General features: G+C 46.8%; 2 protein-coding genes across 3 annotated transcripts in view; one reads left to right on the plus strand and one right to left on the minus strand.

The window, feature by feature from the left end:
- The window catches only part of SRSF9 (serine and arginine rich splicing factor 9), a 9,775-nt gene extending 2,433 nt beyond the window's left edge, over positions 1-7,342 (plus strand). Inside the window, exons 2-4 of the mRNA XM_060192955.1 lie at positions 824-984; positions 3,240-3,412; positions 6,840-7,342. Of these exons, the coding sequence (XP_060048938.1) occupies positions 824-984; positions 3,240-3,412; positions 6,840-6,983 (478 nt within the window). The 3' untranslated portion in view covers positions 6,984-7,342. The remainder of the gene's footprint in view (positions 1-823; positions 985-3,239; positions 3,413-6,839) is intronic.
- Positions 7,343-8,456: 1,114 nt separating this feature from the next.
- GATC (glutamyl-tRNA amidotransferase subunit C) lies at positions 8,457-17,902 on the minus strand. Of its 2 annotated transcripts, XM_060192956.1 has the most exons (4): positions 17,803-17,902; positions 17,545-17,717; positions 11,484-11,587; positions 8,457-8,562 (listed from the first exon to the last, which is right to left on the minus strand). In XM_060192956.1, the coding sequence occupies exons 1-4, from the start codon at positions 17,878-17,880 to the stop codon at positions 8,534-8,536; spliced, it is 384 nt and encodes a 127-aa protein (XP_060048939.1). In that variant the 5' UTR covers positions 17,881-17,902; the 3' UTR covers positions 8,457-8,533. The 2 variants fall into 2 exon arrangements, with proteins under 2 accessions (XP_060048939.1, XP_016044660.1); XM_016189174.2 differs by lacking the exon at positions 8,457-8,562 and having other exon boundaries at positions 11,287-11,587.
- Positions 17,903-17,935: the final 33 nt, after the last annotated feature.

Genomic DNA, 17,935 nt, shown 5'->3' on the forward strand with positions numbered 1-17,935 from the left:
ACTGTGCTCTGGTTATAAAGAAGCAAATGAAGGAGAGTGAGATGGTGCAAGAGACCAAGGCCCCCAAGTTTCCACCATGCGGTGACGGCCACACATTGCAAGGCAGCTCACGGTCCAAATGAGCTATTTTGTGTGCCCTGAGTCTGCTTTTCTTTTCTTTTCTTTTTAATATTTATTTCCTTTTGTTGCCCTTGTATTGTTGTTGTTATTGATGTCGTCATTGTTGGATAGGACAGAGAGAAATGGAGACAGGAGGGGAAGACAGAGAGGGGGAGAGAGAGACAGATACCTGCAGACCTGCTTCACCGCCTGTGAAGCGACTCCCCTGCAGGTGGGGAGCCGGGGGCTCAAACCGGGATCCTTATGCCGCTCCTTGCGCTTTGCGCCACCTGCGCTTAACCCGCTGCGCTACCGCCTGACTCCCAAGATAGACACCTGCAGACCTGCTTCACCGCCTGTGAAGTGACTCCCCAGCTGGTGGGGAGCCGGGGGCTCAAACCGGGATCCTTATGCCGGTCCTTGCGCTTTGTGCCACGTGCACTTAACCCGCTGCGCTACCGCCCGACTCCCCTATCAATTTATTTTTTACCAGAGTACTGCTCAGCTCTGGCTTGTGGTGTGGGGGAATTGAATAGGACCTTGAAGCCCCAGACATGAAAGCCTTCTCCGTAATCAACATGCTTTTTATTATCATGACCAATACCATCCCAATATAAACCAAAGCAATAGTGCATCAACACCCTGTTTTGCTTTGTTTCTTATTCTAGATTTTTCTTCTCATGCTTCCTGAGCAGCAAGCACTAACTTCAAACTTTTCTTGCAGAGATGCAGAGGATGCAGTTTATGGACGAAATGGTTACGATTACGGCCAGTATCGGCTTCGAGTGGAGTTCCCCAGGACTTACGGAAGTCGGGGTGCGTGGCCCCGCGGTGGCAGGAACGGGCCTCCTTCAAGAAGATCTGATTTCCGAGTCCTCGTTTCAGGTATGTTCCAAAGTAGATGAGGCGAAGCATGTAAAAAGACTTAGCAGAGCCCAGCCTCCAGGAAATGGTAGCTCTTCTTCAGCGCACGGAGCCACAGGACCTGCTTTTCGTCCTGAAGCCCTGCCCTGTCTTGCCAGCCAGGCAGGCATCGTGCAGCCTTGGTCGGAATGTGTGTGTGTCACTGGTGCCTCATATATTTGCTATTGCACTGCTCTTGGGCCAACTTTTTCTTTTTTTTAATTGACTTTGTAGTTTTTTTTTAATATTTATTCCTTTTTGTTGTCCTTGTTTTATTGTTGTAGTTATTAATGCCATTGTTGTTGGATAGGACAGAGAAATGGAGAGAGGAGGGCAAGACAGAGAGGGGAGAGAAAGACAGACACCTGCAGACCTGCTTCACCGCCTGTGAAGTGACTCCCCTGCAGGTGGGGAGCCGGGATCCTTACGCCAGTCCTTGCCCTTTGCGCCACATGTGCTTAACCTGCTGCGTTACTGCCTGACTCCCAGTGGGCCAACTTTTAAATTATTTTTTATTTCATAGAGAGGGAGGATCACCGTAGTACTGCTCCAGCATCTCTGGAGGTCTGCCAGTGTTGTTCAACATGGTGGCAGTGCTCAGACCTGTGGCCTCACGCATAGTAGGTGAATGCTCTGGTGGGTGACAATCTCCTTATTCCCTGTAATTGCTGGAGGCTACCTAGGATCAAGCCAGGTAGATGATCCACTGAGCTGGAATTCTAAAGATGCTTTTCTCTGGAATGTTTCCCCCCTTTATTTTTACTGCTACCAGGGTTACCCCCTGTGCTTGGTGCTGGTACTGTGGATCTACTTCTCCCAGTGGCCATTTCCCCCCACTTTCTATTTTATTTGATAGGACAGAGAGAAACTGAGAGGGGAGGGAGAGAGAGAGAGAGAGAGAGAGAGAGAGAAAGTCTGGTTTCATTGCTTGTGAAGCTTTCCCCTTGCAGGTGGAAAGCTTGAGCCTGGGTCCTTGTGCATGGTAACATGTGCACTCAATCAGGCCTCTGGAATGTATTTTTGTATTAGCTTTGCTAGAAAGACATTCCAGGAACCAGATTTGAACTTATCCTTGAATCCTGCAAAAAAGGTCAGATCTTGTGGTTTTGGAACTATGTCAAAATGAAAACAACTCGGAATCTTATGGATTGTACTACCAAATACAGAAAGAACGAACTAGATGAGGAGCTCCGGTGGCGCAATTGGTTAGTGCGCGGTACTATACAGAAAGAACTAGATGAGTAGGGAATGCTAAGGTTAGTGGCTTTTGAGATTTTATATATATATATATTTTAACAGAGATTTTGATATTTAAAAAAATATCAGTACACTGGTAGAGACCTGAAGCCTTCTGCATGTCGGAAGGCTATTTTTAGGGCCCTGGTGGAATGAAGCCTGTCTCATTAGATGTGTTTGTCACACAGCCACAGCAGACTGCCATGGTACTTAAGAGTGCTACTCTCAGTGTGCCTTTCTTGTACCCCTTTGTAAGTTTTTAACCCCAGAACTCTTCCATTCTTCAGGATGTCATACATATCTTTTTTCTCTCTCCATGCTGCTCTGAAATCCTGCTTAGAAAACTATTAGGAAATGGCCGCAGTCCTGAGCTGTGAGCGGTAAACACAGCCTTGAGAGCAGAAGCACATTTCCTTTCATGACTCCAGGTAGGGTTGTATGACTCCCAACTAGTTTTAGCCTCCGAGTTGTAACTTTCCCCCCACTGTATTGAAGAATGTTGGTGTTCTTTTAAGAGGTACTTTGTCTAGTTTGTCAGTCATTAACGCTTGGGGGGGTAGGATGCTGGGGAGACGGCATAATGGTTCTGCGATAGACTTTCATGCCTGTGGCTCTGAGGTCCCAGGTTCACTCCCCTGCATCAGAAGCCAGAGCTGAGCAGTGTTCTGGTCTTTTGTGTCTTTTTCTTTGTATCATCTCATTAAAATAACAATAAACAAAACATAATTCTTAAATCGAATAACAGAAAAACTGGGAACTCAGTCTTGGGAGGTTGGTATTATGAAGACTGAATTCTCAGAAATACCAAACCTATAGTGGCATGAGCTTCTTGCTCTGTTGGAAAGATAAAGGCCAGTGTTCTCTTGCTTACAGTCCCTTACCAGATTTGGGGCCCCTCGGGATTTAAGTTTGACTGAGAAAGGATGCTACATATTGCTGGCTTTTAGTAGGGCAATTAATGTGGCTGATGGATGTGGCCTCTTTTGTGTCTCCGTGCCTAGGACTTCCACCGTCAGGCAGCTGGCAGGATCTGAAAGACCACATGCGAGAAGCTGGGGATGTCTGTTATGCAGATGTGCTGAAGGATGGAATGGGAATGGTTGAGTATCTCAGAAGAGAAGACATGGAATACGCCCTGCATAAACTGGATGACAGCAAGTTCCGCTCTCATGAGGTGGGTTGCCATCTCTGTCGCCCAGCTTGTACTCAGGCCGTTCCTCCTGAAACTGACCTAGCCCAAGGAGAACACTTGCCATTTGATGACCTCTTGGTACCATTAAAAATTTAAGTTGGGGGGGTCGGGCGGTGGCGCAGTGGGTTAAGCGCACGTGGCGCAAAGCGCAGGGACCGGCGTAAGGATCCCGGTTCGAGCCCCCGGCTCCCCACCTGCAGGGGAGTCGCTTCACAGGCGGTGAAGCAGGTCTGCAGGTGTCTATCTTTCTCTCCCCTTCTCTGTCTTCCCCTTCTCTCTCCATTTCTCTCTGTCCTATCCAACAACAAAGCAACTCAACAATGGCAATAATAATAACCACAACGAGGCTGCAACAACTAGGGCAACAAAAAGGGGGAAAAATGGCCTCCAGGAGCGGTGGATTCATGGTGCAGGCACCGAGCCCAGCAATAACCCTGGAGGAAAAAAAATTTAAAACATAAATAAAAATAAAAAAATTTAAGTTGGACGGGGCTGGGTGGTTGCGCAGCAGATTAAGTGCACACGGCGCCAAGCACGAGTACTGGTGTAAGGATCCTGATTTGAGCCTGTGGCTCCCCACTTGTACAGGGGTCACTTCACAAGCAGTGAGCAGGTTTGCAGGTGTCTTTCTCTCCCCCTCCTCTCTCTATCTAAAAATAACAATAATAATAACCATAACGATAAAACAAGGGCAACAAAAGGAAAAAAATAGCCTCCAGAAACAGTGGATTCGTGGTGCAGGCACTGAGCCCCAGCAGTAACCTTGGAGGCAAAAAAAGACAGAGCCAAGAAGTTCATCATGCCTCGGCCCGATGATCACATACGTATCTGTACTTATGGTTTTCAATGACGTCTAAAAGTATCTTACTCTAGTGCTGTGATGCTAGAAGTCAAACTCAGGGCCTCATGCTTGAGAGGGCTTTATCAGTGAGCCACCACACAGGCTGCAAAATATTTATTTTAATGAGATATACAAAGAAAGACCAGAGCATTGCTCAATTCTGGCATGTGGCGATGCTGAGGACTGAACCTCGGACCTCAGAGCCTTAAGCATGAAAGTCCTTTGTAGAACTAGTGTTGTGTACATGGCAAAGCGACACACTGCCCAAGGCAGCTATTTCCCCACTGTCTAGTACTTTTTAAAATTGTGTGAAAGAGACACCAGCCCATCCCTCCACCATGTGGGGTATTCTGTTTGGTTTTGTCTTTCTGGTTTTTTTCGCAGTGCCGGGGATGGTACCCAGGTTTTCATGTGTGCAAGGCATGCACTCTACCACTAAGCCATTTCCTCAGCCCTACAGTCATGTTTTTAGGCCAGAGAGGATACTAGTGCCATGTCATCCTTGTGCTGCCACTCATGCCACAAGGCGCTCGGTCTGCAGTGTTTCTCCGTGAACCTGTAATGGCAGTTCCTCTTCTGGGTCTAGTCTGGGCTCTGCAAGTCACTCACCTGAGTCCTTCTAAGGTACTGCTATGGAGCCAAGTCGTCTGCTCCCACTTTCCTTTTTCCCAGCATGCAGTACAGCATCCTCTTTGACATTCATGTCACCCTGGCATTGTCATCGTCTTTTTTTTTTTTATACCAGAGCATTCAGTGCTCACCTCTGGCTTATGGAGGTACAGAGGGTTGGACTGAACCTGAAGCTTTAGAGCCTCAGACATGAGTCTCTTTGCATAACCATTATGCTATCTACCCCTGTCCACCTTAGCATTTTCTTATGGCTGATAACCTCATCCTCAGGACACAGTTCTCGATATTCTTCATTTAAAGAAGGTGGCTACTGTTTTAGGCCTCTCAGTCTGAACATTTTTTCTCCTGATTTCCCTTCTTGCTATGAAGTTAAGAAATGTCTGTGGGTGGTCCGGGAAGTGGCTCAGTGCATAAAGCATTGGATTCTCAAGCATGGGGTTCAACCCCCGGTAGCACATGTATGTGATGTCCGGTTCTTTCTCTTTCCTATCTTAATAAGTAAAATCTTTAAAAGAAAAAAGAAATGTCTGTGGCAGCTGAGGGGCGGCTGAGCTGGTCGAGCAGCTCTCTCATGCCCGAGGCTCCCGGTTCCTCCCTGCCACCACATGTCGCCGAGTACAGCTCTGCTTTGTTTCTCCTCTCTGCCTCACGAGAGACACACACCTCTCTCATGTGTAGCAAGCCTAAAAAAAGAAAAAGGAAAACCAACTAAGGTGGCCTGGGAGCTGTTGCAGTGGCTAGAATGTTGTTAAGGGGAATGTCTGAGCACATGGATTTCTTGGCCCACTGCTTTTTCTACAGAGTTGCACAGTTCTCTGACTTCATGGCTTGGAGGCTGTATTATTTAACAGTGAGTCTTGCCTGACTGTCCTCTAGGACTTGAATTCAGAGTAGTAACAAAACAGCACTTGGCCCTCAGCTAGACTGCAAAGCGGGACATCTGTTAGGGTAAATAGCGTTAAATGACTTCACAGGAAAAAGCATCCAACTTCTTCCATCTTAACATCTTTTTTTTTAATATTTATTTTATTTATTTACTCCCTTTTGTTGCCCTTGTTTTTTTTTTTATTGTTGTAGTTATTATTGTTGTTGTCGTTGTTGGATAGGACAGAGAGAAATGGAGAGAGGAGGGGAAGACAGAGAGGGGGAGAGAAACATAGACACCTACAGACCTGCTTCACCACCTGTGAAGCGACTCCCCTGCAGGTGGGGAGCTGGGGTTCGAACCGGGATCCTTATGCCGGTCCTTGTGCTTTGCGCCACCTGCGCTTAACCCGCTGCGCTACAGCCCGACTCCCTCATCTTAACATCTTTTAGATGTTCCTAGGATGCTGGCTGGGCAGGAAGGGTCTGGAGACAAGCCGGCCTGGACATGACTCCCCTGTTGCTTTTAATATCTGAAGTTTCTGATCCCTAGTTCCTTCATATGCGAAAGTTATAATAACAACGCCACCTTTTAAGACTCACCAAGAAGGTAAATTACGAAGATAACTAGAACATCTGGCCCTGGTCCTAATATCTGGAAGGTGTTAAATACCCGTTAGTTCTTCCATGGGCGCCCGTCTGAAGAAACATACTTGAGGCTGCTGCGGCTTGAATTACATAACTTGTGACATCCTTTCCCATTCTTGTGTTCTGAGGGTCAGTAGCTATAATTCAGATACATTAACAGTAGTAGCCAGGATTTACCACATATAAGGTTGCTGTTTATTATTTGTGTTGCCTTGGGCAGATAACATCCAGTTTTCCTAACTGACTGAGTGGGCTAGTGAGAGCATTTGCTAATACCTCAGCCGCATGGTGAGGGCTTGATGAGCTACTGTGTCAGGCAGACAGTTAATGCTCAGTACTTAGCAGTTATCTTAAGGCAACTATATTCGTATTTTATTTTATTCTTTTGAGTTTGATTTCCCCCCTTATTCTTTGTTCAAATTTCAGGGTGAAACTGCTTACATCCGAGTTTATCCAGAAAGAAGCACGAGCTATGGCTACTCACGGTCTCGGTCTGGGTCAAGGGGCCGGGATTCTCCATACCAAAGCAGGGGTTCTCCCCATTACTTCTCTCCTTTTAGACCTTATTGAGACAAGGTGACCGGCTTTTGTCCTGGTTATTTTCTAGGTAAACTGAGCTGCTCTGTGCTCAGAATCTACATTCCACATATTAATGATTTAGTCTCTTCGGAACTTTTCTTTTTATTTCTCTTAAAGGAAAGAAAACTACATAACTTCTACCAGGGCTATACTAGCAGTAAAACTTTTTTAAACTGCAGAAATTAAGGTTTTAGTTCAGAAATAAGTATATTTTTCACCTGATTTTTTTTGGGGGGTGGGGGGAAGGGATGTCAATGCTGTCTTTGTGACTTGCTCTGCAATGGAGATCAACAGTTACTGTGACTGAGTCAGCCCATTATGTTTAGAAATATATTTTAAACATTTAGTAATTGGTATGTGTGGTGTCCTTAATTTTTTTTTTTAAATGAGTTGCAGCGGAAACTTGTGCAGGACTACATCATTTTATTTGGGGATAAAGGTTATTCCGATGGTGCTGACAGAGCCCAGTGGGAGGTTTGGAGTTGTTTTATTTTAAGGTTAAGTCTATATATCAAACTGTCTTAAGGAAAAAGGAAAGGAACACTGTAGAGAGGGGAAAGGAGTGGAAATATGTAGACCAGAGTTTAAACAGCACAAGGATCACAGACAAATGGAGCTGTCAAGGCCATAAATATATCCGTTATTCTCCTTAATTCCCTCCCTACTTCCTTATTATTTATTCCCTTTTGTTGCCCTTGTTGTTTCTTTTTATTGTTGTAGTTGCTATTGTTGGATAGGACAGAGAGAAATGGAGACAGGAGGGGAAGACAGAGAGGAAGAGAAAAGATAGACACCTGCAGACCTGCTTCACCACCTGTGAAGCGATTCCCCGGCAGGTGGGGAGCCGGGGGCTCAAACCGGGATCCTTACGGCTGGTCTTTGTGCTTTGCACCACCTGCACTTAACCTGCTGCGCTACCGCCTGACTCCCCCTACTTCCTTATTAATGTGGTACAAACTGTTAACACTCAGCCCATCTCCCCCCCACACACACACACAAATTTGAAGTACTCAATACAGTAGGTATCCCAAAGCTATTATCATCTCAAGAAACTAGTGGGTAGCTAGTGCTCTTGTGCATGTAAGTCATTTTGTAGGACAGTGGGTGGTTCTAGTTTAGGGGTGCCAATGAGTCAGTCCTATGCCTGGAACAAGGGGGTACCCAAGAACAAATTCAGGTATGTTCCTTAAGATAAAAGGGTGATCAGGCTGATGGAAATAACAACTAAACTAGAAACTACGATTCAGATTATCAGTCAGATTAAACAAAAACTTCTTTGTTGACCAGTGAGAGAGATGGAGAAAGACAATCAGAACATCACTGTGGACATGTGGTTTGATATCAAACCTGACACTTCAAGTCCAGTAGCTCTATTCACTGTGCCACCTCCTGGATCACATCAGACACGGACACACGGACGGACGGACACACACACACACACTCCAGAAGAATAGTAGACATAACTTATCGTACTAGAAAGCCATGTATTCACAGGATACCCCTTCCCAGAGTACTACACAGTCACGTGAGAGGGGCTCTTGTCACTCCATCTCTGGCAGAGAGAGATTACCTGTTTGAAAACAACAAAAATAATTAAGCTTAGCTAGCTTTTCACTTGGGTTTGTCATGGAAATGAGTGTAGCTACTATCCTGTTTTTTTGTTGTTGTTGTTTTGTTTTTTTTAACCTTAATTTATTTGATAGGACAGAAATTGAGAGTGAGGGGGAGATAAAGAGACACACCTTTAGTTGGGGACTGGGAACTTGAACCTGGGTCTCTGTGCATAGTAATACATGCACTTAATTAGATGTGCCACCACCTGGCCCCACTATCATGATTTTCTAATGATGACAAAAGAATCAGTTGTTTTTTTTTTTTAATTTTTTAAAAATATTTATTCTTGTGGTCCGGGAGGTGGCGCAGTGGTAAAGCTTTGGACTCTCAAGCATGAGGTCTCGAGTTCGATCCCCGGCAGCACATGTGCCAGAGTGATGTCTGGTTCTTTCTCTCTCCCTCTATCTTTCTCATAAATAAATTAAAAAAAATTTTTTTTTAAATTTATTCTTTTTGTTGCCCTTGTTTTGTTGTAGTTATTGTTATTGATGTCGTTGTTGGATAGGACAGAGAGAAATGGAGAGAGGAGGGAGAGAAAGACACCTGCAGACCTGCTTCACCACTTGTGAAGCGACTCCCTTGCAGGTGGGTAGCCGGGGGTTCGAACTGGGATCCTTATGCCCCCTTAACCCGCTGCGCTACTGCCCAACTCCCAAGAATCACAGTTCTAAGTGAAGTCAAATCAGTGCACTTCTCAAAATGGAGCCAGAATGGGTTAGTCATTTATGTACAGAGAGGAGTAGAGGGAAAGATTGGCTGTGAGCTCAACTTTTTCCCAAGTAGCAAATTTTGATGTAACAGTATATCTGACAAGTGGCATGCGTGTTCAGTGGAGGTAGAGATGTCTGCTGAAACAGCAACTACCCCCAGCGCTGAGCAGTGAATGCCACTTGCCTCTTTAGCCTAAACTTAGCTCCGGACTGAGCACTACACAACCCTTTCTGCACATTTTTGTAATCGACAGGCCCTATAAGAGCAAGTGTCATCCCTAAGACAGTTCCTTTACCTCCATTGTTTTTAAAGAGTAAAAGGGGCCGGGTGGTAGTATACCAGGTTAAGGACACATAGTATGAAGCACAAGGACTGGCACAAGGATCCCGGTTCAAGCCCCTGGCTCCCCACCTGCAGGGGGTTGCTTTGCAGTGAAGCAGGTCTGCAGGTGTCTGTCTTTCTCTGCCTCTCTGTCTTCCCCTCCCCTCTCAATTTCTCTCTGTCCTATCCAACAACAGCAGCAACAGCAACAAATACAACAATGAACAAAAAAGATGGCCACCAGGAGCAGTGGATTCGTGGTGGTGCAGGCACCGAGCCTCAGCAGTAACCCTGGAGGCAAAAAAAAAAAAAAAAGTGAAAAGTACAGTGGATAAAGCTCTGAGGTCTCAAGCAGGAGGCTGAGTCGATTCCTGAATGTTCTGTGTGTCTTCTTTAAAAAAAAAAAAAAATTGGGATTCGGGCTATAGCGCAATGGGTTAAGTGCATGTGGCACAAAGCGCAAGGTCCAGCGTAAGGATCCCGGTTCGAGCCCCCCCCCCCCCCCCCCGCTCCCCACATGCAGGGGAGAAGCTTCACAGGCGGTGAAGCAGGTCTGCAGGTGTCTGTCTTTCTCTCCCCCCTCTGTCTTCCCCTCCTCTCTCCATTTCTCTCTGTCCTATCCAACAATGATGACATCAATAACAAGGGCAACAAAAGGGAAAAATAAATACTTAAAAATATTTTAAAGTACCTTTAAAAAAATTTTATTCAATAGAATATTGTAACTTTTTAAAAAATCTTTATTTGATAGAGACAGCCAGAAATCAAGAGTGGAAAGGAGAAGATCGAGAGGGAGTGAGAGACACCTGCAGCCCTGCTTCACCACTCATGAAGCTTTCCCCATGCAGGTGGGGACCAGGGGCTTGAACCTGGATCCTTGTGCACTGTAATGTGTGCACTTAACCAGGTGTGCCACCACAATTTTTTTTTTAACTTAATGAGAAGTAAAGAAAGAACCAGAGTACCACTCTGACTCATGGGATACCAGGGATCAAACTCTCATGCCTGAGAGTCCAAAAATTACTCACTATACCATCTCCTGGGCCTCCTAAACTTTTTCTTTTATTTATTATTATTTTTTTAAATTTATTTTCCCTTTTGTTGCCCTTGCTATTTTTCATGGTTGTAGTAATTATTTTCTTGTTGTTATTGATGTCATCGTTGTTAGAGAGGACAGGAAGACAGAGGGAGAGAGAAAGATAAGACACCTGCAGACCGGCTTCACCGCTTGTGAAGCGACTCCCCTGTAGGTGGGGGCCGGGGGCTGGAACCGGAATCCTTACACCGGTCCTTTCACTTTGCACCACATGTGCTTAACCCGCTGCACTACCCACCGGCTTGCTATTATTATTTTACCAGAGCACTGCTCAGCTCTGGCTGTGGTGCAGGGGATTGAACCTAGGACTTGGAGCCTCAGGCATGAGAGTTTCTTTGCATAACCATTATGCTATCTACCCCCGCCCAATCTTTCTCTTTTTAAAGAGCATTGCTCTGCTCTGCCATATACTATGCTGCGGATAGAACCAGGGGTCTCAGGCTTAAAAGTACTGTGCTGTACTGAGCTATTTTTCTCCTGTCCCCATTTTTTCCCCTTCATTGTTAACACAGATTTTGTAATTTTTAGTTTTACTGTGGTGTAACTGACATATAACACTAAGTTTAAGGTATGAACATGATCTGGTAAGTCCCACCCCCAGAACTTCCTAGAACTTCAAGTTGGAAGCCTATGCCCTCTGAGCACCATTAGCACCTGTCCAGTGCACGCTTCTCAGAGTGCTTTCACACACCACCACGACTCCTCCTCCGGTCTTAGTTCACTGTTAAAGTACTTGGCGCAGCACATACCTGGCGGGGCCACAAAATACTCCTCTACAACCCGATGGGAGTTTTGCAGTATTTCTTCTACGCAGTTGCCTTCCACCACATTGTCAGGTCTCAAGTACAGACATCTACAAAAGCAGAAGCTCAGGGTTACCCTCTCCGAGAAAAGGGCTAGGAAGGCAGCTCCACAGAAAGGACCTGCCTTGCCTGTGTGCACTCCTGAGGTTCAATTACTGGCAACAAGAGAGCAACACAGATGAACAGAGCTTACTGGACGGTGGGGTGGTGGCTGTGTGCTCACGCCCATGACTGTAACAAGCTACACTGAGTAGCATGGCAAGGGGGGAGCCGATTCTTAAGTCCCTGCTCAGAGGTGGAGGTGTGGGTGTGGCAAGTGGCCATTATTCTTCAGTGGAGCTGTGTCAGACACTGGAGGGGCGAAGGCAGGAGATCGCTTACCCACTAAGCATGTGCCCTACCATGCACGAGGCCCAGGATTGAGCACCTCGCACCCAATGAAGCACCATGTGTACCACAAGTTCCATGAGTGGTAAAGCAAGGCTGAGGTATTTCTCCCTCTCTATCTGGAATAATGCAGTGAGAAAAAGTTAACGTGGGAATAATAGAAATGCACAGATCCAATGATGACGACATCAACAACCATAACAACAAAAACAGCAACAAAAGGGGAAAATTTAAAAAAAAAAGTAAAATACAGTAGTTTGTGTATATTATATCTACTTTTTAAAATAACTTTTTTTTGCCTCACTGGGGCTCGGCCTGCACCACAAATCCAGTGCTCCTAGAGGCCATTCTTCCTATTTTGTTGCCCTTGTTCTTGCTGCTGTTATTGTTATTGGATAGGACAGAGAGAAAGTGAGAGAGGGGGAGAAAGACCTGCAGACCTGCTTCACTTGTGAATTGACCCCCTACAGGTGGGGAGCCGGGGGCTTGAACAGGGATCCTTACACCAGTCCTTGTGTTTCGCACCATGTGTGCTTAACCCTCTGCGCTACTGCTCGGCCCCCTTAAATAACTATTATGAGTCCATTGCTTCTGCTGGAGATAAGTATAAAGGGAATCAAAGGGAGTCAGGCGATAGTGCAGCAAGTTAGGTGCGTGCGCCATGAAGTGCAAGGACCAGCTTAAGGATCCCGGTTCAAGCTCCCGGCTCCCCACCTGCAGGGTAGCAGGGCTGCAGGTGTCTCTCTCTGTCTCTTTTCCTCTCTATCTCTATCTAATAAATAAATAAATAACAGTTGTAATGTTTGGGGCCGAGTGGTGGCGCACCTGGTTGAGTGCACACATTACAGTCCACAAGGACCCAGGTTCAAGCCCCTGGACCCCACCTGCAGGGGGAAAGCTTCACAAGTGGTGAAGCAGGGCTGTAGGTGTCTCTGTCTCCTTCCTTGTCTTCCCTCTCAACTCCTCTCTATCTCTATACAATAAGAAAGTAGTGAGCCAGAGATTTGAAAAAAAATAAACAGTCTCCTCAATGTCGGATAGACAAGCAACCAAGCTCTCTCAGCTTTCAGCCAGACAGAGGACGAGGCGAAGGCTGCATAGACAGTCGGAGTCAACTTGTCATGTCTTTCTTTTAAGAAAGGACTAGTCCTATTTCTTTTGTGACACCCAGTGCAGTGCTAGAAACAATAAACACAGTGCAGAGTGAGACACGTAGAACCTTCCAGGATTTGGTACTATCAGCATGTGGTGCTTCCATCTTCCCAGACTGTGTTTCTTGCCAAAAATGTAAGGTTGCATTCTTAACAAAAACCATGAAGAGAATGATGCACTTATCTAAGAAAACCTGAAGGTTAAAAACAAAAAGCGGGGTCAGGAGTCGGGCGGTAGCGCCGCGGGTTAAGGGCAGGTGGTGCAAACCGCAAGGACCGGCGTAAAGGATCCCAGTTCGAGCCCCCGGCTCCCCACCTGCAGGGGAGTCGCTTCACAGGCGGTGAAGCAGGTCTGCAGGTGTCTATCTTTCTCTCCCCCCCGTCTTCCCCTCCTCTCTCCATTTCTCTGTCCTAACATGACATCAATAACAACAACAATAAAAAACAAGAACAAAAGGGAAAATATTTTTAAAAAAAATTATAGGTGGTCCGGGAGGTGGTGCACTGGATAAAAAAGCATCGGACTCTCAAGCATGTCCTGAGTTCAACCCCCAGCAGCACATGTACCAGAGTGATGTCTGGCTCTCTCCTATGTTTCTCATTAATAAATAAATAAAATCTTAAAAAGAAAAAAAAAAAAAAGAACACAGTTCACTATAACAAAACAAACAAACAAAAAAAAGATTTGACAGTGCTGGGCCTGCATTCTCATGGCAAGAAGAGAGACTTCAGGAGAGCAGTGGCCCCTTTCAGGAGTTCGGCACCCCAGTCCCCACTGCCATTCAGGGTCTTCTATATACCTGTGGACCTAGAGTGCCGCCACCAATACCTTATTTATCCCCACAGGTGGGGACTCTCAGGCTCCTGAGAGCAGTTAAAGATTTTAACTGAAAGGGCCAGGCAGCAGCGCACCTGGTTAAGTGCTCATATCACAGTGCACAAGGTCCCAGGTTCAATCCCCTCGTCCCCACCTGCAGGGGGAAAGCTTCACGAGTGGTGCAGCAGGACTGCAGATGTCTCTCTGTCTCTTTCCCTATCTCTCCTTCCCCTCTCAATTTCTCTCTGTCTCTATCCAATAATAAAGGGAATCAGGTGGTAGTGCAACAGGTTAAGTGCACGTGAGACAAAGCGCAAGGACCAGCGTTAACGATCCCGGTTTGAGCCCCCAGCTCCCCACCTGCAGGGGAGTCAATTCACAGGCGGTGAAGCAGGTCTGCAGGTGTCTGTCTTTCTCTCCCCCTCTCTGTCTTCCCCTCCTCTCTCCATTTCTATCTACCTACGACAACATCAATAACAACAAAAATAACTACAACAATAAAAAACCAAGGGCAACAAAAGGGAAAATAAATATACAAAATTAAATTTAAAAAAAAAAAAAACTTCTATAAAGAAGAAAAAGGGGGTTGGGTGGTGGTGCACCTGGTTGAGTGCATGTATTAAAATGTGTAAGGACCCCCGTCCCCGGTTCGAGTCCCCAGTCCCCACCTGCAGGGGGAAAAGTTTTGCGAGTGGTGAAGCAGTGCTGTAGGTCTTTGTGTCTCTCCTTCTCTATCACCCCCTTCCCTCTTGATATCTGGCTGTCTCTATCCAATAAATGAAGATTTAAAAAAAAAACAAAAAACTTTAACTGACACTCTACTGCCACCAACAGGTGGTTAAAAGCTTCTAACTGGGGGCCAGGTGGTGGTGCACCCAGTAGAGTGCATGTTACCATTCACAAGGACCCAGGTTGGAGTCTGCACTCCCTACCTGCAAGGAAGAAGCTTCATGGGTGGTGAAGTAGGTCTGCAGGTGTCTCCTCCCTTTTCTGTTTTTCCCTCCCCTCTCAATTTCTTTCTTTCTTCCCTTCTTTCTTTCGCCTCCAGGGTTATAGCTGGGGCTCAGTGCCTACAACATGAATCCACATGAATCCAAAAATTTGGTGGCACATTTTTCCATTTTTGTTGTTGTTGAATAGGACAGAGAGAAATTGAGAGAGAGAAGACAGAGATGGGGAGAGAAAGACAGACACCGCTTGTGACTCCCCTGGCAGGTGGGGAGCCGAGGGCTGGAACTGGGATCCTTGCACTTCACACTATGTGCTTAATCTGTGTGCTACCACCTGGCCCCCTCACCTCTCAATTTCTATCCAAAAAAGAAAAAAAAAGCCGAGAACAGTGGATTCATCATGTAGGCACAGAGCTCCAGTGATAACCCTGATGACAAAAACCAAAAAAATTCTACTTCTGAGAGGCAGATATAACTGACTTAATCATTTAGTAATTAGTTTTCCTATTAAATGAAATTTCCAGAAAAACAAAACTTACCCCCTTAAATACCAAACAAGGGTGGAGAGATAGCAAAGTGGTTTTATTCCTAAGGCTCTGAGGTCCCAGGTTCAATCCCAGACACCACCATAAGCCAGAGCTGGGGAGTGCTCTAGTTTGATCCCTGGCATTGAATGTGTCCAAGAGATGCTCTAATTTTCAATCATATATAAATAAATCTTAGTAATAACCCTGCTTAATGTTATTTTTGTTAGTGGCCTTGGTAACAATCAACTAGTTATAGAATTTCCTTTGGTGCTGGGTAGATAGCAAAATGGTTGTACAAAAGACTCATGCCTGAGGCACCAGAAGTTCCAGGTTCAATCCCCAGCACTACCGTAACATAGAGCTAAACAGTGCTCTGATGAAATAAAATACAAATAAAATTTCCCTATGTATTTCCACTTTTTCTTATAACTAAGCATTGTTAACAGTTTCATGCATGCCCTTTTGAGGGACAGAGCAAAAATATACCAGGGTACATAAATTCAATCTAAAGCACTAATGCCATACACAGTGTTCTGGGCTTAGCTTGTTTTTTCTTTCTCTTCAAATGATGCAGAGACAGTTTCAGAAGAGAAAAAAGCCGGAGCCCTGCTCTGATGCAGCACATTGGGGATGGAACATGGAGCGCCAGGCGTGCAAGTAACCTTGCTCATCTTTTCATAGCATATTTTCATTATTTCTTAACAACTGCAGGAGAATGTATTGAATGGTGATACTTTTAGCCACAACGGACACTTGGGCTTTTAAAAAAATATTATGAGCTGAATTTTTGCATAACCCTGAGCACCTGGACTGGAAACATCTTGATGCACTCACATGTTTCTGTAAGCTATCACTAGTTCAAAATGTGGACATTCTGAATTCTGAGATTGTGACTCAAACTAAGGAAGTCAGATGTGACCTCACATTCTAGTAACAAGACAAAACGTGTCAAGGGGTCGGGTGGTGGTGGCGCACCTGGTTAAGCGCACAGGTCACAGCGCACAAGGACCTGGGTTCAAGCCCCTGGTCCCCACCTGCAGGGGGAAAGCTTCACACGTGGTGAAGCAGGGCTGTAGGCGTGTCTCTCTCCCTCTTCCTCCCTATCTCCCACTTCCCTCTAAATTTCTCTGTCCTATCAAATAAAATACAGTTTAAAAAAGCGGGGGAGGAGTCGGGTGGTAGTGCAGCAGGTTAAGTGCAGGTGGCACAGCAGGAAGGGCAAGGACTGGTGTGAGGATCCCAGTTCGAGCCCCCGGCTCCCCACCTGCAGGGGAGTCGCTTCACAGGCGGTGAAGCAGGTCTGCAGGTGTCTGTCTTTCTCTCCCCCTCTCTGTCTTCCCCTCCTCTCTCCATTTCTTTCTGTCCTATCCAACAACGACAACATCAATAACAACAACAATAAAACAAGGGCAACAAAAGGGAATAAATAAATCTTTTTAAAAATTACATTTATTTTCCCTTTTGTTGCCCTTGTTTTATTGCTGTAGTTGTTATTGTTGGATAGGACAGAGAGAAATGGAGAGAGGAGGGGAAGACAGAGAGGGGGAGGAAAAGACAGACACCTGCTGACCTGCCTCACCGCCTGTGAAGCGACTCCCCTGCAGGTGGGGAGCCGGGAGCTCGAACTGGGATCCTTCTACCGGCTCTTGCGCTTCGCGCCACGTGCGCTTAGCCCGCTGTGCTACCGCCCGACTCCCGATAAATCTTTAAAAATAATGATGATAATAATAATAATAATAATAAATAAACATGTCAAAGCAAGCAAGCCGGCCCAAGAAGAGAGTGACAGTCCCTGCAGAGATGAGCTGAGCCGAGCCTACCAAGGAGGCAGAATGTTCCCGCAAAAGGGAAGAGTGCAGAGCTCCCGGAGAAAGAGAGGACTTGGCCTGCGGGCGCGACGGGGAGCCGGAGAGCTCTCATCTCCGCTGGGGCTGCCGGCCAGAGCATGGCAGTTGTGCAGAAGCACCTCCAGACCTGAGGTCCCCAGGTTCCTCGCTCTGATGACACGGCGCGGCTGCTGATGCTCACGACGCTGGACAGACTTCCAAGACAGACAGGCTCCACGACGGACCAGGCGGAGGGGGAGCCCGCGGGTCAAGCGCTGCACCCATCTCATCCCGGCGCTGTCCGGAGACAGCCGAGCGCCACCGAAAGGAAAAGGCCTCCCGCGCTCACCTGTCCTCCAGGACCGACTCCAGGGGCTCCACCCGCTCCGTGTCCACCGCGTGGAGGCGCTCGGCGAAGGCGATGGCTTTCTCCAGCCGCGCCACGGCCTCCCGGCTGCCGAAGTCCACGAGCGCTAGTCGCTCCAGGTGCGCGATCACCTCCGCCGTCACCCGGCCTCCGCCCTGGGGGGGAGCGGGAGGGTCATCGCGGGGCCCGTCCTGGGTCCGAACCCGTCGGGCCACCCGCCTAAACGCCTCCGGTTCTCACCCGACACACCTCCGTGGCGAAGGCTCGATGCCCGCCCACCAGAGCCCAACGGCCCAGCCGCGCCACCCGCGCCCACATCCCTCTCGGCCGACGGCCTCCCTGACGTAACGCCGGCGACGCGCCTGTGAGTGAT

The sequence above is a fragment of the Erinaceus europaeus genome, chromosome 6 (assembly GCF_950295315.1).
Source record: "Erinaceus europaeus chromosome 6, mEriEur2.1, whole genome shotgun sequence".
NCBI lineage: Eukaryota > Metazoa > Chordata > Mammalia > Eulipotyphla > Erinaceidae > Erinaceus > Erinaceus europaeus.